The sequence below is a fragment of the Nelumbo lutea genome, chromosome 4 (assembly GCF_056320005.1).
Source record: "Nelumbo lutea isolate HS-2025 chromosome 4, American lotus-T2T, whole genome shotgun sequence".
NCBI classification, from domain to species: domain Eukaryota; kingdom Viridiplantae; phylum Streptophyta; class Magnoliopsida; order Proteales; family Nelumbonaceae; genus Nelumbo; species Nelumbo lutea.
This window is the reverse complement of record NC_142687.1, coordinates 17,461,995-17,485,660: the sequence shown is the minus strand read 5'-3', so window position 1 is coordinate 17,485,660 and position 23,666 is coordinate 17,461,995. Positions and strand designations below refer to the sequence as shown.

The 23,666-nt window shown below is 36.4% G+C and overlaps 1 protein-coding gene and 1 pseudogene across 5 annotated transcripts; one reads left to right on the top strand and one right to left on the bottom strand.

The window, feature by feature from the left end:
- The first annotated feature begins 1,902 nt into the window (after nucleotides 1-1,902).
- Nucleotides 1,903-14,674, top strand: LOC148854250 (putative apyrase 6). 5 transcript variants are annotated; one of them, XM_088983598.1, is made up of 10 exons: nucleotides 1,996-2,797; nucleotides 3,001-3,148; nucleotides 3,903-4,015; nucleotides 4,905-5,012; nucleotides 8,020-8,074; nucleotides 11,774-11,965; nucleotides 12,075-12,172; nucleotides 12,597-12,793; nucleotides 13,899-13,981; nucleotides 14,075-14,674. In XM_088983598.1, exons 2-10 carry the CDS (start codon nucleotides 3,127-3,129, stop codon nucleotides 14,164-14,166), a joined length of 960 nt encoding a protein of 319 aa, XP_088839724.1. In that variant the 5' UTR covers nucleotides 1,996-2,797; nucleotides 3,001-3,126; the 3' UTR covers nucleotides 14,167-14,674. The 5 variants fall into 5 exon arrangements, with proteins under 5 accessions (XP_088839721.1, XP_088839720.1, XP_088839724.1 ...); XM_088983597.1 differs by having other exon boundaries at nucleotides 1,997-2,797; nucleotides 3,001-3,210; XM_088983595.1 differs by lacking the exon at nucleotides 3,001-3,148 and having other exon boundaries at nucleotides 1,903-2,797.
- A 3,173-nt stretch (nucleotides 14,675-17,847) lies between these two features.
- LOC148854249 (dynamin-related protein 4C-like) lies at nucleotides 17,848-23,666 on the bottom strand (annotated as a pseudogene).

Below are 23,666 nucleotides of genomic sequence, written 5' to 3'. Positions count from 1 at the left end.
TTATGGTAGTGGAGGCAAACAGAAAGAGGGTGCTTTTCCCTAATGCATGCATGGGTCAAATGTTGGTTGTAGACCAATATTTGATGTAGATTGGGAAATCCTCGTTTTTGATGTAGATTGCCGGATTGCAGAGGTTTGCTATTGTAAATTTATAATGCATGCATGGGTCAAATGTTGTCTTAAAAATCATCTATTGGTGTTTATATTGGTTGTATACCTTTATCTTTATGGAATTTGTCTAAAATTCATGAGTTTTCAACCTATCTCTTAAATTCACTATAACTTTTTAAAATGTTTAAAATTCACCATGTCACTAGTTTGACGTTAAACAGACTAACAAGAGTTAATGTATTACCATTTTACTCTTCATAGAAAAATATAAAATATATATCTATATATTTTAATATTTTAACTAAGAAGACATGAAAAAAAAGAAAATGTTCAAAAACTATTTTCAAATTTAAAATACATAAAAACACAGAAATTACAAAAATATAAAAAGCTATAGAAATTGAAAAGCAAAATCGAAAAATGAAAATTTTAGTAAAAAACATCTAAAATTATAGAAAAACATAGAACTTACAAATAAATAACAAAAAATACAGAAAATTTATAGATTATAGAAAATAGAAAAATCTAAAAAAACAGAAATTATAAAACATTGAAATTATAGCATAACACTAAAAATGCAAGAAAAAACAAGGAAATTGAAAACTGAAAAAGACAAAAACTCAAAAAATATAAAGATTGGATAAAAACATAAATTGCAAATATACATAAAATGATAAAAATTCAAAAATTATATATTATAGAAAAAAGTAAAAAATTGTAAAAAACACAAGAAAGTGATAAAAATTTCAAAAAGATAATAAAAACCTACACAAAAATACATAAAATGATAAAAATTTAAAAATATCAACTAAAAAAGAAAAAATAAAAAAAAATGATATTTTTAAATTATATATTTTGGAAAAAATAAAAAATTACAAACAAACTAATAATATGATAAATATTTTCAAAAAATAAACAAAAACTAGACATTGAATCTAAAGATTATTGCAACAAATATTTACAAAAAATATTTTAGACAATCAAATAAAAATTTACAATATATATATATATTGATGAATCTGTAGAACCCTCAATGGGGATTTACATTCCAGATTCAAAATAATACATTACAAATGTTTCAAAACATCAAAAGTCTTTGAAATTTCTGATTGCCTTCTTTCAAATTTTCAAACTAGTAGATCTTTAAATAGTAGATATGTGCGACAATGACCTTCAAACGAGAGAGAGAATTTCAGTCTAATCCTAACCTAAATGACTCTTTTCCCCTAATTTGTCATGAAAATTATTATTTATGTTGACATGGTCATTTTCGTTAAGAAACATTATTAAAATACATTGACAAAGTTGAGTTTTGAAAAATAAAAACAACTGACATGGCCACATGAGGTTTATTGGACGTTTTGAAAGATTATGGTGAATTTAAGAAAATTGCTGACGATGAGTTTTAGACAATTAAAAAGTAGGAGCGGCCAGAGTGCTAGACCTGAACCATGGACAGATTCGATTTGCTACGACCTTGGGGAGATGTTCCCGATATGGGGCTGAATTGCTGTGTTAGAAATTAGAATAGTGTTAGCAGGCTTTTCCTCACCGGACTAGCGGAGACGCTGTGGTCGGTAAATAGTAACCCGTAACCTGTATCGTTTCGATGTTCGTTCGTCTTCCCGCCACCGCCAGTCGTTAACTGACGTTGACGTGAATTTATTCTGTTCCTTGTTCCCGATTATGTTGCAAGAGTTTGCAATCTTCGGACCACTGTGGGGTGCTCTCCGGAAGATCTGACGACTCACAAAGCAGCCAACTCACCTCACATGCATGACTCTATTACATGGTCAAAAAGCCCGGTCCACAAATTGCACTGGACCGGCCCCCGAAAATTCGCTCAGAGGCAAAAGCTTATAATCTCCTCATGCAGAAACCAAAATGGCGCGCGACTAGACGAAGAAGGAGAGAGAGAGGGCGGAGCTTTCACAGTCCTCTCCTCCTCCTCCTCCTCCTCCTCCTCCAATCATCCGTTCACCCTTCTCTGCAAAATCCCAGGGTTTCAGAAACCCCTAATGTTCTCATGATTCTTCTTTCTCTCTAGCTTTCTCTTCTTCTTCTTCGATGCGACGATCGAATATTCCAACTCCGGCGGTACAAACTCAAAAGAAGATGGACACAGTAAAGCTCCACTTTCGGCCCAACCCCCCTCGTTCCAACAAATTCTTTTCTCGAATTTCTACATCCAATACAAAATGCACGCCACGAGGAGATCTCTGGATCTTCGTTGCGGTTGTTGTAAGTATCACCCTGTTCTGTTATCTATTCGTCAATGCAAGAGGTTCTCGAAATTCTCCATTTTCAAAGAGAAAGTTTGCCATTGTTTTGGACGGTGGGAGCACCGGTACTCGAATTCACGTGTTTCGGTTCTCTATCAACGGGAAAGGAGTGCCTCTCTTCGATTTTGGGAAGGATGGGTTGGCATCCATGAGGGTGAATCCGGGTCTATCTTCGTATTCGGCGAACCCAGAAAATGCCGCGAGTTCCCTGTTGAAGCTTTTGAAATTTGCCAAGGAGAGAATTCCGAAGGATCATTGGGGAGAGACTGAAATTAGGCTAATGGCCACTGCGGGTTTGCGGAGGCTTGATTTAGATATTCAGGAGCGGATATTGGACTCCTGCAGGAAGGTTCTTAGTGACTCAGGTTTCCTATTTCGGGATCACTGGGCTTCTGTTATCACAGGTAATGGTTTGGGCTTTCGACCTCCTTGCGATTTCATGCAATTGAAACTTTACTCTTTTATCTAATTCGTCCTGCAACCTAGGCAAGACCAGTTGCAATTTACTCAGGCAACACTGTACTTGGTATTTTAATCCGTGTGTCAGAATTTATTGCTTTGAACGTGGGAGGTTAATAGGTTATTAGCTTCGCTGACTGATAAACAGGCCTGTGTTCTATCGAGGTAGAAGGAGGTGATGAAGGAGGTATGCGGAGAAAACCAGTCTCTTGTTGGCTGATTAGGTGAATCGTGAATAGGAGGCATTTCAGTTGGTTATCATGTTTGGACCTCGATGTCAAGTTTCAACTCTACTTGTAAATGCTCGATCCTCCTGCTTGTGGTTTATCTACAGGCCAACTAAGCGATTCTTCCCCTAGTAAGTCATGCAGTGAAGCAAACGTGGGCCAGAGAGAGTCTGGATCTGCTCTTCTCACTGTCACAGAGCGCTTCTCACGCCAACCTCAACGTGTCCTAGCCGCACATCGGGAACATCTCCTGTATTTTTATGTTTTATTCATTGGGAGATGTTCCCAATGCACGGTGGGATGGGGCTGTGATGTCGGTGTGAGGTGCGCTCGGTCAGGAGCAAATCCCGATTCGGCCAGAGGTGTGGCTTATATGCTGCTTTTGGCTGAGTAACACAGCTATTATCCCTTTAATCAGTTTGTTTGTTTGTTGTTATTTTTTAAATACAATAGGGTTCAAGGTAAAACCATGAAGCATGAACCCTAGTTCTTTATCTTGATAGCTTTCTCTTTTTAAATGTTTTTATCTTTCTTCTTAGCAAATTTTGAAATCTTTCAAAGGCCTTGCAGAAATTTTTGAACACAACTCTAACCTTCATTTTCTGTTATTACAGACCTAAAGAGATTTATGGTTTGCTTATGTTATAATTGACTCCTATGTGCTAATCAATTACTGTCTTGCTTTGTGAAGATGGGAAAATCTACTTCTTTGTACTTGATACCTTGTTGAATTTTTTCCCTATCTTCATTGGTTTTGCAATTTATAACTAGACCCTGAATTCACATTCTAGAACCCTAATATCAGATGATATATCTCATGTAGGTTCTGATGAAGGTTTATATGCCTGGGTTGCGGCAAATTATGCCCTTGGCACACTTGGTGGTGATCCTCAGAATACAACTGGGATAATTGAACTTGGTGGGGCTTCTGCTCAGGTTTAGCTTTCTTTCCTTCACTTCTATTCCTTTTGTTCATAGTATTTAAGATTAGTTTCTCAATTTAACTCAAATAGGCTTTTTCCAACTATTTGGGGTTGGTTCCGCAATCTGTTTCATCAGTCCACTCTATCAGGGTCCTTATCCTCTAGTAGATTTGAATCATATTCTTTTTCAGTTTCTTCAAAACAGTTGTGGAGATTTCAACTTGAATAAGGTGCTGTTTGGATAGACTTCTGCTATTATGTTTTTAAAAATAGAAATTCAGAACGCTGCTTTTGGGCTTTTACTGTAGGCTTTGTGCTGTGAAATGGGTTTTATTAATGTGCTTTCACAACATGCTTTTTGCAATAGAAAGCAAGAACATGCATTTGGGTAGAGTAACATAGTTCCAGTACTTTCTCATTTGTCACCTGTTAGGTCTACTATGTTTTTACTCTCTATTGGATGAAGTAATTCTTATCCTTCCTAATCCAGTAATCCTGTCACTCATCCATTTCAACATCCTCATGTTTACTTTATTCATTTTACAGTCATTTAGCCATTGCTTGTTCTTAGATGGCTGGTTGAGCTGTCCTTTTTTCCTTCGCATTAAGGAATCCAAAGACATTTCAAAGTACTGGAAATTCTCTTAAATAGGAACGTGACTACTATATACAAAGATGTATGCTGTTTTGAATGTATGAAAAACTGATGTCTATTCATCAAATGATCAACTAATCCAAAAAGGAACAAGAAAAAGATAAAATGATCAATGTAGAATTTCTTACATTTTTCAGTTCCAGTTTTGCAGACAAGTTACTACAATTTTGTATACTATGTAGAGCAAAGTTCAGAAGTATGAGATATCGAATTGGCATTTTTATTCGGTGCTGTACTTTTATTTCAGGTCACATTTGTTTCAAGTGAGCCTCTGCCTCCTGAGTTTTCACATACTCTTAAATTTGGGAAGTTCACTTACAATCTCTATAGTCATAGTTTGCTTCATTTTGGCCAGGTAATTATAATGTCAAACTGTTTAAATTGATTCAATTGTAAATATAATTTGTTATTATTAAATATCTTAAATAGTTTAGTTGTGCTTCATCTTGTCCATGATAATTGTAACCATATTTTAAAATATGTAACGACACTTGAGGGGCGTTTGGTTGCATACTAGAATCAATTAGAATTTGGAATTATCCAGATTATGAAACATGGCACTGTAAAATTTCAAATAATTTGGAATTTTGGAATTCTAATAACTTTGCCAGAATCAGTCCAGAAGTTGAAACAGGTTGCACATGGATTCTAGAATAAGGCTAGATTTTAGAATTGAATCTAGAATTTGGTTTTGCACAGAATCCAAATTCTAGTATGCTATCCAAATAGCCTCTTAGAGGCCATGAATCAAATTCCCTATGCCAGAAATTCAAATATTCTTATATCTTACCAAAAGGTGCAGGAAAAAGAAACATTTAGACTAAGCTTAGCATTAGTGGATACCCAATTCTCTGCATGTGAACCACATGAATTCATATTTATGTTAGAAACCTAGAGATAGATCATACAGTGTAGTTAAGGCAGAGAGGTGTTTTTGGCCTGATTTGGTGAGTTGATGCCTAGGCAAAAACTAAAGATCACCTAGATGGCAAAAATGAATAAATTACAAGTATACCGGAAGAGACCTTGTGATGTGCAGATAGGTGTAAACATGCTTACACGATTAGACTTAGTTTCCTAATACAAAAGGACACTCAGTTGGTTGTGGGCGAGTTTAAGTAGCCTTGAATTTGATGTTTTTTCTTTGTTTTTCTTTTTTTTCAAATAGTAAAATATAACACAAAAATTTAGAGGAGTCAGAGAGACCGTAGAGGAGTTGTGACATCCAATAAAATCTGAATCCAGAATTCCAGATTTGAAAAAGTTCTGGCCTCTAGGCCTTGTTGCCTTACAAGATCTGATTTGGAATTGAGTGGTTCCATGAATAGGATCCATATCCATCCATTTTAATATAACCTAAACTAAATCCAACTCTTTTACCCTATAAATACATTTATATGGGTTAGATCCAAATAAAAGCCCATCTGCTTTTACTCAATTGACTCTATAACTAAAATCTTACCAAAATATCGATGTTTTCAACCTGTCATTAACCTGACAAGTAAGACTGGATGACCCATCAGCCAGCTAGGCTTTTAGGTCTATTTAGTCCATGAACCGTTTACTTGCAAAAAAAAAAATCAGTGCAACTAATGCCCTAGTTATCCATTCAGTTTAATCATTAAACCGTTTGACCTGGTTAATGGGTCACATGGTAGATATTAGATCTCTTATTTGTTTTTTCGGTCATTTCCATCATTAATAACAATAGTTCTCTTTTACTACACTTATTTTTGTTTACTATGATGAATATATAATATCAAAGATGTGGCTATTTTTCTATGGTTTTTTGCATTTTTGCATTTTATCTTTTTAAAAAATTTTCTTATATGATTTATAATGTCACGGGCCCATACAATTGAATTGCTGACATGGGCTTAATCCTTTTCTATATATAGTTTAATGCTATGATAATTATTTGTTTGAATTAAATATTTTAGTTTAATGCTATGATAATTTTTCTATGAATTTAAATTTCTAATCTAATACACAGAATATTGGATTAATTGAAAATTAAATTTGGAAAGAATTAATACTTCAAATTAACAACTTCTAATCTAATATATGGGATGTTTAGTTAGGAATGAGCCAACCAAATTAATTCATTTATTTATTTTTAATATTATTAGACATCTAATCTTATATTAATTTTTTATATTGAGTACACTTTTCTAATATAATAAATAGAGCATTGAATTAATGGTAAATTATATTATGAGATAATTAATGGACATTTCAACTAATGACAATTGAATCCATAGCCTTTTGGTTACTTTTATTTTTAACAAAATGCAAAAAGGAGAAAATTTTTAGAGAGTCACAAAGAGCATAGAGTGCTTCCAATGTGGACCCAATCCTTTTATGTATATACGTGTTAATTATAAGCCATTAAACTACAAATTAAATTGATAAATGATTAAGTGTCAAGTTATACTTGATAGTAAGAGAAAAATGACAATATTTTTAGTTAACTTCCTTGCATATAAAGAAAACAAACATACACAATAGGGATTAAGAGCCCCAACTATTAGCTCTACATAATCTCCTAGTGATCCAAAATGGGTTACACACATTTTATATCAATATACAAATGGGGCATGAAGCATGATTAGTTCTTTACACCCACTAAGATACTTATATCTTCGCCTACCTAGAAATGGAATTGCCTTTCCTTTCAGGTGGTAGGTTAGTGGTTCGACTGTCCAGGTGAAATGGGTGAATCCATATCATAGATCAAAATTGGGTTTGTCTCTAATATTATATTCACAATATATTAATTAACAATAGAAATGGTTAAAAATACAAAAAATAAAAAGCAAAAACAGAAAAAGAGATTTCATGTCTAACCCTTGACCTGTTGACTGGGTTGAATGTTGGACCTTCGAAGTTGCCAAGTCATTGACTTGGTCAACATTTTTTTTAAATAAGCACTTCAGGGGCTAAACTGACAGGGAATCCTGTTGAAAACATTGTGCCTAGACAGTTTCTTAGTCAACACCTAGGTGATGTTTTAACTATACTAGTTATGTCTGAGAGTTTTGGGAACTTTAGTATATATGCCATTATGTAATTGTGGGCAAGCCATTGTTAAAATCTTTTGTGCTTATAAAATCAGTTTGACAGTGGCTTTCGTTGCTGTTGTAATCCTTTTTTGGCTATCCAAATTTTCTCCTTTTTTGTGCCAGTTTGAAATTGGTAATTGATTCACTTTCAATTACAATAAGCTTACTTTGTAAAAGGATTTCTCTATAACATGGTGCTTGATTCCAAAATTTTCCTCTTTTTTATTTTATTTGCATCTTCTTTTCCTTTTTTGAGATTCATATTTATCTAAAGAGCTCCTAAGTCATTTTCTTTTGCAGAATGTTGCATATGACTCGTTGCAGGAATTACTTGCCTCAAGAGATTGGAAATTTTGTAAGTGGTTATTTGTCTATTAACAATCCAATAATCTATACATGTGCATGCTATATATAATAAAATAATTTTTCTGCTAATAAAAAATTGCACCATGAAGACCTCATCTTGAATATGTTTAGTCAATTCATCTATGATCAGTGCAAATAAGAGCTAAGTATTGAACCTTGGTAACGATTCATTGTAACTGTAAAATCTGATCTCTCCCATAGGTGTTCTAACATTGGTTGGTAAACCCTTTAAATATCCTTAATTAGGTCTATATACATATTTGGAACCCCTTTCTTTTCCACCATTCACCATATTTTTTCTCTAGGGCTCTATGCTTTCTCTCTTATTCTCTCTAAACTTTTCTATAAATCATCTCAAAAGGAAGACAACTTCCATGGTTGATCTCCCTGGCAGAAACCCAAAATTGTTTATATATATATAATATACTTGTTTCATGTCATAACCTTTGCTCAGTTAATTCTCTCACAAAGTTTCATAATGTACCTCATGAGATTAATCCTTTGATAGCTATTACAACTTTGTATATCACCTTTGTTCTTAAATATAGGTACCATACTGCTCTTTCTCCACTCATTAGGCATCTTCTTTTCTTTTATTATCTTATTAAATAACTTAGTTACTATCTCCTCCATTAGTGCCTTCTACATGATGTTCATGTAATAATTTTTCAAAATACTTTTCCCATCTTTCTTTGATTTTCTCATTTCTTTTTGGTATAAAGTTAATGGACTAACTTCATCTCTATCTTCTTTTCTGAAAACTATCTATTCTGGATCATGTTGTGTTTTTGCTTTGTACGGTAGTGTTTTGGGAGTGTGCTATCAGAAATCAGGAACCTAAGCATCTACCAAGCATATAAAGTGATTCATTTTTTATAAGGTGTTTCTTCAGATACTGTCATACAAAGATATGTTTGAAGCTACAAGTCAATCATGTCAAAGGCCTTATCTGTTTCTCGAAATATTGTTTTTTGATATTTTGATGTTTGATTTGGTTATGAATGGTCTCAGGTCTTCTATGGCATCCAAATGATATTTTAGATTCTAGAATTGTCTCGGGCCTGTTCTGAAAATATATAGATGACAATATATAATTCTAAGGTTAATAGTTAATACATGAAAACATAGGTTGTCCTTGTGAAATTTCTGAGCATGGAATTCATCATCTTGCTTTGACCTTTTAGGTGATTATGCACTGCAGTAGGAAAAGAGGTGCTAACTACTTAGCAAACTATGTAAGAAGAAAGGAAGGGTTCGACTATGATAGCGGAAAGACATGATACTGGAAAAACTTACAGCCAATCAGTGGGTATCATAAAAGAGGTGATCTATCAGATAATATTCATCAAAATTCATGGGGTTATTTGATTGATCAAAACTCTTCCGATAACCTGTCTTTCCGGTATCATAGATTTTCCCAAAAAGGAAAAGAATGGAAGAAGAATAAGAACTGGTGTTTTATCAGGAAAAATTGTCATTCTTCTGTGTTGGTTCAAGGGCACTAAGACTATGCATAAATCTGTTGTCGAATAATTCGGGACTGATTGCACAAAAGCATACAGACTATAGGTAGGTTTTTCTGGACAAATAAAATCAATGCAGATATTAGTGGTAACAATACATATCAGAACTGGTGCTTTTTCAGTGGGAGCAAAGTTGTAGGAAAAGATGTTTCTGTTGGTGTAAGACTTGGTCATCGGTCTTTTGTAGAACAATTCAGGACTGGCAATAATGAAGCATACAGGCTATAGCAGATGATTTTTGACAAGCAGCGAGTGCAGATATTTTAAGCCATCAACCTCATAGGATGCATAGTTCATATAATAAATGATAGTAGTGTGTTATTCACCAAGCAGCTTCTGTTGGGAGGATGGATGCTTAGTGGGAATGCTAAATCTTTGGGCTTATTATTCAATTACTTGATACATTCATTATGTAGAAAATATATAGTGATTAGATGGGATAAACAAAGTTATGTTTTCCATGGAGTGCCATAATATGTGTCCATTTTGTGTATGTTACTGTAGGTTGTGAGGAATTTAGAGAGAGGCAGTATTTGCCTCTCTGGACCAACCTACATTTATTTAGATCTCTTATGAAAGTGTGTGCCTGAACAAAGTTAAATGCTAATTTTGAAATCAAAGGAAAAAAAAATAGCAGTATTTTCCTCTCTAAATCAACCTGCATTTATTAATAGCAGTATTTTTCCTCTCTAGATCAACCTGCATTTATTTAGATCTCTTATGGTTAGAGGTGGAAGTGTGTGCCTGAACAAAGTGAGAAATTTTGAAATCAAAAGAAAAAAAAAAGCAGTATTTGCCTCTCTGGACCTATCTGTATTTATTTAGATCTCTTATGGTTAGAGATGGAAGTGTATGGCTGAACAAAGTGAGATGCTAATTTTGAAATCAAAAGAAAAAAAAAATTAGCATACAAATTTAAATTCTGAAAAATAAGATATTTCAAAAAAAAAAAAATCTTAGCTCAACTGGTCCGAGCATCATGCTATTAACAGGAACATTATAGCCTTGTATAAACCCCCCATAGGCTAAGCTATTAAGTTCTAAAAAGCATAAATACAGCGTACAATATAGCTAATTACCTATTTAACATCAAAGAATGGTTGTCAAGTACCGATCAAAAAAAGTATAGTTGTCAAGGCAACAAGGCAGCCTTGGTTCTTCGGTGCCTTGCCTGAATGCCATGCCTTATAAAAAAAAGGTGCCTATCTAGGTGACAAAACACCCACCTAGGCAATAAGGTGCCAATTTTTGGCAGAAAAAATAACAAGGTTGACACCTTATTGTAATATTATTACTATGGCTACATATTAGTGCTATATTTGTAAAATGTCCTGTATATATTGTATATTTTACCTATGTAATATGCTTTGTTTAAGGGTTTTACCAGTAGAGCATAAAAGATCCATGGGTTTCAAGAAGAGAAGAAAGAAGAGAAGGATAAATAGTTCCCTTGTGTAAATCCTCCAATGGTTTTTCAGGCTCAAATGAATCTGGTCTGGTTCCCCCAACTTGGTTGTATGATACTTAGAACAAGGATAAAGATAGATTTTATGGAAGGGATTGACACTGTCAGGGGTTGTGCTATCTGATGCCTTCTGTCTTTGTTTCTTTGATTCTTTCTATATTTTTCTTGTTTGTGTTTTCTGGTTCCGGTTGTCTTGTTCTCTTGTTATTATTTTTTAATAGAAGTTCCTATTGCCCAAAAGAAGAGTAAGCAAAAAAGAAAAAGCATTGGTTAACAATTACGGAATATTAAGAATATGTATTTAGACTAAAGCTGTTAGAATGTTCTTATATCAATTTAAGTAGTAACATAATTATAGAAATTCCTTAAAAATAAAGTATCAAGTATCAAGTCTTCAGTGTCTGAAAACTGTTCTCCACGTTCTTCACTTGTTAGATAACAATAAAGAATTATCAGGATGCAAAAAGAATTTCATACTGCAAATTTATTTACTGTAAACTTTTATCACCAATAGTAGGAAGTATTGAAAATTTGAAAATCTAATCCCTTTTTTACTAATGCAGCTGCACAATCTGTTAGAGAAACAGTTGCTATAGATCCATGTTCATATTGTAAAGCTATTTATTTATTGTAAACTTTAATCACTAGTAGTAGGAAGTATTGAAATTTTGAAAATCTAATCCCTTTCTTACTAATGCAGCTGCACAATCTGTTCGAGAGACTGTGTCTATAGATCCATGTTCTCCTAAAGGGTATTCACATGAAGTGCAGTTCCAGAGTCTCCCACCTGCTGTACCGGATGAGAAGAGCAAATATCTTCCAACTCTTCATGCTAGGGGTAACTTCTCAGAATGTAGATCTGCTGCTCTAATGCTGTTACAGAAAGGAAAAGGTTGCAAACACTCTAAGAAATCTTCTATTTGTAATAAACCCACATTTGTTCTTCATCAAGAGCTTATCTGTTGCTTTATAGACAATTAATGACAACCATCTTTCTCCAGAGAAATGCTCTTTCCAGCATTGTTACATCGGATCAACCTTCATACCAAAGCTGCAGGGAAAATTCTTGGCCACAGAGAATTTCTATCATACATCAAAGGTTTTATGAATTCTTTCATATATGTCAGTCTGATTTTTTTCCTCTTTTAACAGCCTAAACAAACTGTATTAAGATTAGAAGTAGTGTAACTTATCTAAAAGAAGATTAGAAGTGAGTGTAATGGTAAATGTCGGGCCTAAAGACACATCCCAGAGTTAGTAATTGGGGGAACCTGATCTTTAAATTAGGCTTCTAAACAGATTCCTCACCCTTCTGGCAGATTATCAACAATTTCACATATGGAGTTTAAAAATAAAAGTTCATATATGGAGTTTAAATATGTTTGTAAGAATTACCCTATTGGATATGTATCGTCAATGACTCGATGCCTTCTAAAAATATATTCTTCCTGTTAGTAGTATTGTGCTATTACTTGGTTATATGATTTCTAAGCCTCCTTTTCTTTTTGGCTTTTGCTTGACAGTTCTTCAGACTGCCTGAAACAGCATTTCTCTCCAATCTGATGTTCACTGGACAACAGTTTTGTGAAGAAGACTGGTCAGCACTCAAAAAGAAATACAGTAGCCTTTCTGAGGATGATTTGCTGCGATATTGCTTCTCTTCATCTTATATTGTGGCTCTACTGCATGATACTCTTGGAATTTCATTGGATGATCAAAGGTATTTCCTTTTATGATTTCTGCCACTTCCTCCCAAGATCATTCCGTGATTATATCATGATCATCATCAATGTTTTCAAAACGTCATTGACCCCAGGCAGTTGAGCTGTTCAGACTGGAAACCGGTCACCATTCTGGTTTCATTTACCCGCTGGCCCATTATTTAAAAAACATTGAATTGGTCAACAAACCGTTGATCTGGACAGTCTAACTAACTGCTGAACTGTTCAGAGAGAGAGAGAGAGAGGTTGAACTGCCTACTCTTTTCTTCTTCTCCTCTTCTCTTTTCATGTTATACCTAACAGAGTTGAACTGCTGACCTGGAAAACGGAGGCCAAAGTGGTTCCATTTCCCTGCCAGTTTTTAAAACCTTGATCATCATCTAAGCCTTATCTCAACTATATGGGGTGGGATACATGATAATCTACAAACCAAGTTTATGTGGTACATCCTGGACCTATCATTTCCTCATCCCTGGTTTTAAGTAGGTGACTGAATGTTATACTCTTGGTACCTGATTACAAATTATCAAAAACAAGTTTACTCCTGGTTTGCTTCCCCAGAAAGCTGTCAAATTTGCATGTGGTATAACTCTGCCTTATCCACAGACATCGTGGCCTTCTTTAGCCACTGTTCTATCTAGTAGAAAACACTGTTTATCATTGTTTTAAAAGCCATATCTAGGAAGATCATGTTTTCTATCCATAAAATGCAAAATCAAAATCTCAAGTTAATCTAGAAACTTATTATGTTCCAAAAAGCCTAACAACTGATGAAGATTAATAGTTTTTCCCCATTTACCTTCTCTTTTTTTTAACCTACCCATATAGGGGGTCATAGCACTACTGGCAATTTGCATCAACTACAGTCTTGTGGTCTAACTCCCAACTTAATTCAACTAAACTTAAATGTTTTTTCATTGTTCTCAAAGGTTTTATCCAGCATTTCTAATACATAAGTGTTTCATATAGTACATAAGCTCAGTCTGGAATATAATTGTTTCGAGTTGAATGTACCAAGTATCTATGCTTGTCAGAGTCTATTTAGCCAGGCATTCCATGCAATTTCAAATCTTTTGATCGTATAGTTACTTTTGTTGAGAGCAGGATTCTGGTTGCAAATCAGGTTGCAAATATGCCACTTGACTGGGCTTTGGGAGCTTTCATCTTGCAAAATACAGCTGAGTCGGGTATGGAAGTTGATTGGATTGTTACCAATGTCAGTGATGATTCATCCATGTTGGTTTCCCTCTTTTTTGTCTTTATCATGGTGATTTTTACAGCATGGTCCCTGTCAAAGTGGCAAAAACCCCAATACAAGACTATCTATGATCTGGAGAAAGGTCGCTATATTGTGTCATGCGTTAGCAGATGATTGGTTGTAGAGTTGACCACAATTGCTATTGGGATTCGTAGACAGAGAGGGAGAAAGTACTTTTTTCGCTGAAGATCACATTAGGTGCCCATGACAACCTTTCAGAAATGATCATATTGACGGAACACTATAGCTTCTGGAGATCTGTAAATTTGGGTTTATTAGTACAAAAAGATTTGAAGATGAATGAGAGGAGGGGTCAGGCTCTACTGGGTTTTCAGACATTATCTTGGGATGCCACATTTCTAACTGGCAGCCTACGTGCTTTAGGTTGGTTAGGAAATCTGCCGTTCACTCTAGCAGATGAACTTGCCAGAGAAGTGTAAAGAGGGGGAAGTGTATCTAGAGCCTGCTATTAATAGTGCAGGTAATGGGTCTGTAATTATAAAATGGGGTGGATGAGCTAGCTGGCTCATTGCACAGTTCTGTTGTAAAGTTAAAGTTTGCAACTTCCTTTTCTTCTATATGTATATTAATAAAATCCTCAGATTAGCTCCCCCAAAATAAATAGAGGGCAATATGGTGTGAAATGGAAATTTGAACTAGTTAATAGTGCTGGAGCTTTCGAAAGTTTGATCGTGTACCTCGTGTTATTTTTTAGACTTGTAAAATAAAATGAGTTTATAAGAATTACATAGTTATATTTATAGCCATTGCAACAACCTCTCAAAAGTTGAGCTATACATATATATAGTATATTACCAAACCTATCTGCTTGTGCTTTGCTTGCCTACTAAAGAATTTCAACAGTTTGGAGTTCGAAATTGCACGAGAAATCTGGCCACCATCCGTGTAAAATAAGAACAAATGAACAATGCTGAAGCGCTGATTGAAAATGTGCAAGTTTGTAGAAGAATTCAAGGGGTGCTCCGTGCTCGCCAATATGGATGATTTTATTTTGTAACTCCGCTTTAATCATCATTTGTTTGATTGTCAAGATCATCTCATGCCCAGCATCAGCATGTTCATGTTGTGACCGGGATCTCTTCTCTTGCAAGTAAAAACCTTGCACACTCTGAAAGCAGAGGGGCTCTTGTTGTACATTTGAAAACACCTATTTGTAAATTTAATATACATCTACATGTAGGGGAGATCGATGTAGCGTTGGATGTTGTGTGAACAAAATTTTTACTTGCAGGATATCTAAAAATGAAAGAAACAACCACCGTTTATTCAATATACAGGGGGGATTTATGCAAGGTAAATAACTGAATTACAGCTGGCTAAGAGCACAGCTGGCAAGTTTCCAGCTGTTTAACCGACACAGATCAACTCTGTTTTCTAGATGTATGTGTAAATGACATGCGATAATACGCCCCAAGTTGGAGCAGGAAGAGATTAGATGCCCGACTTGCTTGTTAGGAATGGAATTGATTAGTGCCAAGTGCCTTTGTGAATAAATCAGCAGGCTGTTTCGTGCTTTGCAAATTGGAAGTGTGAATAGTGTTGTTGGTGATTTGTTCACGGATAAAATGACAGTTTAACTCAATGTGTTTGGTACGTTCATGAAATACCAGATTGGTCACAATATGTAGAGTAGATTGACTATCACAGCAAAGTTTGATGGGTCGATCAAATGAAACTGTAAGTTCTTGTAAGATGAGCTTTAACCATATTAACTCAACTGTTGTGGATGCCATAGCTCAGTATTCAGCCTCAGCTGAAGAACGTGAGACTGTATGTTGTTTCTTGGTTTTTCAAGATATGGCAGATGTACCAAGCATAGTAATATAACCTGTGGTAGAGCGCCGAGTGATGGGATAGCTTGCCTAATTCAAATCACTATATCCAGTAAGGCATAGATCATTGGTAGATGAGAAAAAAATGGCCTAGGTTGGCAGTAACCCGAAGATAGCGAACAATTTTCATGGCAGCATCCATATGTTCTTGTCGTGGTTGATGCATGAATTGACTTAGGATGTTCACTGAATAGCATAAATCTGGCCATGTGACAGTAACATACACTAGGCAGTCAACCAGGCGTCGATATTGAGCTGAATCTGAAAGTAATGGGTTGCTGTCATCATGGAAATGTTTTTGTTGCTCCATTGGAATATGACTGGGTCGGCACTCCGACATGTTAGTTTCTTGAAGAATGTCATGTATGTATTTTTGTTGGCAGAGAAAAATACCCTATTGAGTAGTGATGACTTCAATACCTAGAAAGTAGGTCAGTGGACCGAGATCTTTAAGAGGGAAGCATGACTAAAGATAGTTCTTGAGATCTTCAATACATGATGAAGAGTCACCATAATAATGAGATCATCCACATACACAAGTACACTAGTGAAATGCCCATCACGATGAAGAGTGAAGAGAGAATAATCATTGAGAGATTGTTGAAAATTATATTGCTTCAAGGCAATGGTGAACTTCTCAAACCACATTCGGGAGGCTTGTTTGAACCCATATAGTGATTTATGTAGTTTGTAAACCTTATTAGGTTGACCTTATTCGAACCCTTGAGGAATAGTCATGTAAATATCTCCATGCAAGAAAGCATTACTTACATCTAATTGCTACAAATCCTAATGTTTTGCTATGACAACGACAATAAGAGCCCGTATAGTGACTAGCTTGGCTACAAGAGCATAGGTGTCGTGGTAGCCTAACCCTTCAATTTGGTTGTAACCCTTTGCTACAAGGCGGGCTTTATACCGTTCAACTGAACCAATCTACTTTAAATTTGACATTGTACACCCATTTTGCCAATGGCATGCTTTCTTGGGGGTAAATCCAATATACTCCAAGTATTGTTTTGTACCAAAGCATTTATTTCATCCGCCAAAGCTTACTGCCATTTTGGGTCCTTGGCAACTTGATGGTAGTTCTAAGGCTCAATGTGAGATGAAATACAAGTGTAGAAGGCAGAATGTAAGGAAGTAGGTAGAGAGCATATATAGTCTTGAAGATGAGAGGGTGTGAGTCAGGTACTCGTTGGCTTGGGTTTAGCAAGTTGATTAATGACAGGGGCAGGATTGGAAGTGAGTGCTAGTGTTACTGAGGGTTCCATGTTGGAATTGGTCATTGGCTCGGATAGGGGGTGAGCAACCATAGGTAGGCTATCATCAGCACTAGGTAATGGCACAACAAAAAATTGTACTTGATTGTTCTGATCTGCGGTGGCGACGAAAGGGAAGACAGATTCATGGAAGGTAATATCTCGTGAGACGAATATTTGATGTGTGTCAAAATCATATAAATGGTAAGCCTTTTGTGCAAAAGGATAACCAACAAAGATGCATCTTTGTTCCCTTGCAGCAAACTTTTCATGTGGTTTTGGATATGATCATATGAAGGGGCTTTGTGAAATAGAGTCTCAATTTTGTTGAGGAGTGTCAACACATGAACGCTGATGAATAAAGCCGTTTGTCATATAAAACTCCATCATTGGTCTAGATGTGAATTTGGACTCATTATCAGAACGGATAACCTTAACTGAGGTTCCAAATTGATTTTTAACCATAGCACAAAAACCAATCAAAAGAGAAAATGTCTCTGATTTATTTTTCACCAAATACACCCAGGTGCACTGAGAATGGATATCTACAATGGTTAAGAAAAATGAACACCACTAATGAATGGGGTTCGGTACTCACCCCAAGTGTCACAATCTAGTAAATCAAAAGGTGTAACAGCCCTAGAGGTGCTGAGATGAAAGGGGAGTCGAGTGAATTTTTCTCAGTGACAAGCTTCACAACAATGATCTTCAACAAGGGAACAACCAAACAATGAAGTAATTCGGTTGGAGGATGCATGTCCTAACCATCTGTGCCACAATTGGTAATCAATAGTAGTGCAATTATTTATGGTAGGTGAAGTCAAAGATATAGCATCAGCTATCGACAGTGGGGAGGTTGTGGATGGCATGGATTTGGGAGTATGTAGGTGATAAATTATGTTGTGCATTCTACCCACTCCAATCACTTTGTTCGAGACTAGGTCTTGCAATATGCAAAATTGTAGAAGAAATATAGCACAACAGTGAAGTTGTGAGGTCAAATTGCTCATAGATAAGAGGTTGCATTGAAATTGTGAAATGCACAACACTTTATCAATGGTGAGAGAAGGTGTAAGAGATACTGATCCATGATGAGTAATTGGCAAGACTGTATCGTCCGGTAATTTCACAGGATGAGATGATTTTAGCGGAATCATATGATCAGGATATGGTGTCATATGATCCGATGCACCTGCATCTAGAATCCAAGATGATGCATGGGACGAAGATTCAATGATCATACCAACAAAGCTAGATGAAATCATAGGATTTGTTGATGAGGTCTTCTCGGGTCCAAGATTGTTGATCAGCTTCTGGTATTGTTGATATGTTAGTCCGATGATCGGAGATGCATTATTAGAAAGATATTGCTTAACTTCTTCTGTCTCAACAGATGTCTGTGTTGCAATCTGAGTGTCACTGGATTTCTTGGATTGTGAATTGTGCCCCCTTTCCCAGTTAATAGGGTAGCCATGAAGCTCATAACAACGATCCTTTGTGTGTCCACATTTCTTGCAATAGTCGCATTTGTGTTTGTGTCCACCTTTCTTGCAACGTCCCAGAGCCCCTTCAGCTTTGTGAAGTAGGCTGCAATCGATTGTCCCCGGCTTGCTGTAATAGAGCAATGCCCCGCTTCACTTGGTGTATGCGTGGTGCATTGCTCTGAGAGAAGCGATCTTCAAGATCCTTCCAAATTTCTTGTACAGTTTTGATATAAACAACACTTTCATGGAGATCTCTTGCCAAAGAATTAAAGATCCAAGAGATCACCATGGAATTACATTCACCCAAGCCTATTCCTTCTCAGAATCCTCTGGTCTTGGCAACGAACCATCAACAAAAGCCTATTTGTTCTTCGCTTGCAGGGCATTGCGCATTGTTTGTCGCCACGTCAAATAATTTTCACCGGTGAGAGAACTCGAAATGAGCACCGCTCTTGGATTATCCGACGGGTGCAAGAAATAAGGAGAGGAAGGGTCACTTTCATGGCTAACTGAATTACAGCTGGGAGAGTAGAGCTGGCAAGTTTCCAGCAGTTTAACCCACACAGCTCAACTCTGTTTTCTAGATGTATCTGTGTAAATGAAATGTGCGATAATAATATCTGGGATCCACCTTCATATCCTCTTCACTCTTCTCCCTATCTACTTATAACTTACTCCTTTTTCATCCTTCATCCAATGATTGTCAGAAACCAAACAATACAGGATCATTTAGACATTTTGTCAGGATTTTCTTTTTTATATTAAACATTACAGGGGGACTTGGGTGGGACAGAGCAGGGTGCTTGTGAGGTCCAGCGACAATAATATTAAACTGTGTAAGTTGTAACCCTACATAACACCTGGGGTAAAAAACCCCTGCAGATATATGGAAAACAAAATAAATAAATAAATAAATCTAGCTCTGAAGTTTGCTCATCAGGAAAAACTCTAGCTACTTAACTATAATCGATCAGCTTATTTTATTAAATTAAGATCCCGTTTGAGAGGATTTCAGCGTTGATTGAGCTGTATATGTCTTGGGGGAGCCTCTAGTGTTTGGGAGAAGCTACTCAATTTTGATTTTTGGGTTGGTGTAAACTGTAAACCTCCTCTTTTTAACTTTTCAGGTTTTTCACCAAACAATAATGGCTTTCACAGCTGCTTTCTTTTGTGTGGATTGTGGAGCCTACCATGCACCATAAGAAGCCGATGGATGCAATGAAGCTCACCCAAACGGCCGGACACTAAGGCTACTTCTTACATGCTAAAAGTATCTTATCGGATTAATAGCGTTTAATTTACATTATTAGTTATTTAATTGGTGTATGCAACTAAAACAGGTTGGAAATAAATTAACATAATTCCTTGAAAAAGCTCTCTTAACCTTGTGTTTCTGATCTCTTATTTTGTATATTAAACCTAAATTACTTGAGAATCAGCTTAATTACCACTTGTGTTTGTTTGGGCTGGAGAATTATCATGGTACTAGATTTATTCCATGTAGGACATCCTTTTTAAGGGCTCTAGAGTAGAGGGAGGATCACATAGGCACAAGGTTATGCCTTACTACTGTAGTGTAGAGTGTAGATGGGGCACTTGTTGTAGGTAGATTAATTAAGAAAGCTGGCCGGACCTGGTGGATTTCTGTATTCCTCTCTCCATTATGGATTACATAGTGAATTTCTGTTGTTGTTAAGTTTGTGGATGTACACTATAAATCAAATCAGGTAAATTTGTATATTCCATCTCTTGTCTTGTTTCTCTTTATTTCTATTTTTCCTTTTCATTTAAATCTGCATTTCTGAGTTTTACGCAAGAGATGAAAAGAAAAGGTTGCATTGTATAATCTGTAGGTCAAGTAGCCAGCTGCTGAGAGATCGATCCTTTGACACTTGTATATTAAGAAGGCCGGGGTCTGTCTAATGCATGGCCTAGCTAGAGCTATACCCAAAATTAGCCAACCCCATCAGCGCCATGTCAGTAACAACTAACAATCCCCGGGCACGCGGCACCATTTATTTCTCACAAAAGCTCTATTTTCATTACATGCCAAAGGGTGTGGTTAGGAATTAATTTTCCAATTTCCAACCATCTACCGTACACCCCCGGCCCCTTCAAAATTAGATCCCTTGGCCCTTGCAACTAATCAAACCAGCCCAAGTACGAGAAATGTTTCCTTTCTCCTTAATACACCAAAAAGGAATAATTTGTGAGCCTGACCCAAACAGACTTCTCTTTCGTTTCTTTGATTAAGTAGTACCTTTTACCTTTCCATCAAAAGTCTCTACATAAATAATTAAAGAATTAATCTCTGAACCCACCACCTTTGGCATTAATTGGTCGAGTTTGCATGTGATAGTCTTATGTACACAAGGATGGTCTCCACTCTCAAGGGTAGACTTCATCAACACTGTTCTACCTGCCTCGGAGAGTTTGACACTTCCATCAAAATTCAACAAAGAATTAGTCCCCTTAGCTTTGACTCCTAATGCCGCAAAAGCAATCCTCAATCTCACCCTTCTAGTGAAAGATTTGTCAATACACTATAATTAATGGTATACTCCTCGTCTGGTGTGGTTGTTCTTCCTAATTAGTTATTGGAAAGTTGAAAAGGCATTGGTTGTACGTAGAGTAAATTACATATAACCATCCTGTATTTATGAGATGTTAATACTTAGCTCCCTTCAACTTCGCTTTGTTACAAAGACCCCTTGAGCTTCTACAAGATTCAAGAGCACCTTGCCCAGCCCCTGACCCACTAACGGAGTTGACTGTGAGAGTAAAGTTACTAAATTGTCCATTCAAAATTCTATAAATTCAATGGTAATAAATAAAGATGAAATTTATTGAAATAAGGCTTTGAGAAATATGAGTTAGCACTTTAGAAAGACTAAGTCAAGGGCATAATGGTATCATAATATAAATTAAGTGTAGCTTCTGGTTTTAAAATATTTAACAAAATAGTTCTAGAAACAACCTCTCGTGCATGTATTTTTAAGGTATGCCCTAAGGATGCCACTCTGAATCTCCCACCTTTTGGTAATCTGTATTGGAAAACCTTTTCCTTGGTAATTTTCATAATCAAACCTTTGGACTCTAGACTTGATTGGAGACTAGATCTCCTCCTAACTAAAATCCCTTTCAAAAGATTCCAGCATGATTTATGCCCGTACATTAGTGTTGTCAACAAGTTGGATTTGGGTCCAATCCAAGTATAATCAGTCCCGGACCAATTATTAATTAGGACAAAATCATAGACCCAGAATTGTTTCGATTAATAATCGGATCCAAGCCCAATTATATTGAAAAACATATTTGTTTACTTAAATAATAACTTAAGATCTAAATTTTGATAATACATCCTTAATTAAAAATTATGAAAATATTAAATTATTTATATGTTAATAAAGTAAACAATTTTAACTAATACTATCTTATTTATCATCTATCAAATTTATCATTTTAAACATAAAATATGATAAAAATTAAAAGAAAATATTTTTTTAATAAAATAACTAATTCTAGGTCTAAATTAATTCGGAACAGACAAGAACCACAACTGACCCAATCTATATATATATATATATATTAAAAAGACCCCCCTTGTACTATGATCATGAGACAAAGACCCCATTTCCTTAGCTTTCCGTTGAAATCCACTGTTCCAATATTTTTTAATTCCCATACTACCCTTGTAGAAAAACACTGTTCATCTTCCCCTACCTCAGGATACATGAACAGCAGCGATTGTAATACCTTATACCTTAGATTCCTTCACATTTCTCTTTCTCTCTCCTCCAATTTCTCTTCTTCCCCTTCCCCTTTCTTCTTCCTGCTTTCCTCTATTTTCCGTTCCTCTAGGCCATAACTGCCACAACTCGTTGCAGTGACCAGCCTCTGGCCTCTGCAACATAATCGTCCAGTAAGCTCTGATCCTCATTCTCAGGTCAAACGCTTGTTGCACCATCCCCCCATATTCCCTTAGATGCCGCAATTCAATATTTGTAGAGGAATATTGGTAGGGGTCATTGAAACTCTGCATGAAGATCTCTTGTTTGGCCATGAGCCGTCGCCAGGTTGCATGTATAATCCGTCATCTTCTCCATTTCCACGATCTCTGTTACTCGGTTAATCGATTGATCCTTCATCTTGCCAATCAGATTCTGCGCTGCTCTTCTGGTGCAAGATTGAAGCTTTGGGTAGCTCTCTGAATGTGGTATCAGTACACGTACGACCACCTCCTCTACGTAATTCCACACCTCTTGAACGAATTTGATGGGAGTGGTCGATACTTCCTTCACTTTTCTCTGTAATATAGCGAGGAAAGTAGTGTGAGGGAGGAAATTGGGAAGTTCAATCCCTTTGGATTCCTCCGGTACTAGGATTTCCTCCATTAAAAACTTCTCCTTGGAGTCCTTGCGCTTCAGATTGAGCTCCTTGGAGTACTTGTTGAGCTTGTCCGACAGTTGGGCGGTACAGTGCATGAATTTGTCATCTAGGTACTCGTCAAACTCCCCTCTCACGAGGACTTTCTTTAGGGATTCCTTTGCAGACCCAAGAATCCGCATGAAAGCAATCATGGCTTCCGCTGGGGCAATTTGTTGAGCTCAGAAACGTTCAGGTTGAGCTTGTTGTTGATGCTCTTCACGATGTCCAGCAAGCATCTCGTGAGACTAACAGCCTGGATTTGCACCAGTCTCCTGGCCATAACAGGGATGCCCACGATAGATTTGTCGATCTGCGAGAGAAGAGAATCCGACTGAAACAGTCTCGCCTCCTCAGCCCTGGCCTCCTTCCTTGTAGGACTCGTCCTTGATGCGATTCCTCACACAGACGTAGCCAAACCCAATGTTCACATCGTCGGAAGTGACCTTCTCGAGCAGACCTTCAGGAGCTTTATCACGTTTAGTAACCACCGCCAGTGTCCTTTCGCCGGTGGTATCAACACGCTGAGCCAGGTAATAGAGGCCACCGGCTAATGAATACCGCCACAACCGAACCCTAATACAGGCCAT

What these genes read in the sequence shown, in the direction of transcription:
- LOC148854250 (XM_088983594.1), top strand. Translation starts at nt 2,179, where the DNA reads ATGCGACGATCGAATATTCCAACTCCGGCGGTACAAACTCAAAAGAAG. An exon ending in GTTTGCTTCATTTTGGCCAG is followed by an intron (nt 5,013 to 8,019) that starts GTAATTATAATG and finishes TTTCTTTTGCAG; the next exon opens with AATGTTGCATATGACTCGTT. An exon ending in ATTTCTATCATACATCAAAG is followed by an intron (nt 12,173 to 12,596) that starts GTTTTATGAATT and finishes TTTGCTTGACAG; the next exon opens with TTCTTCAGACTGCCTGAAAC.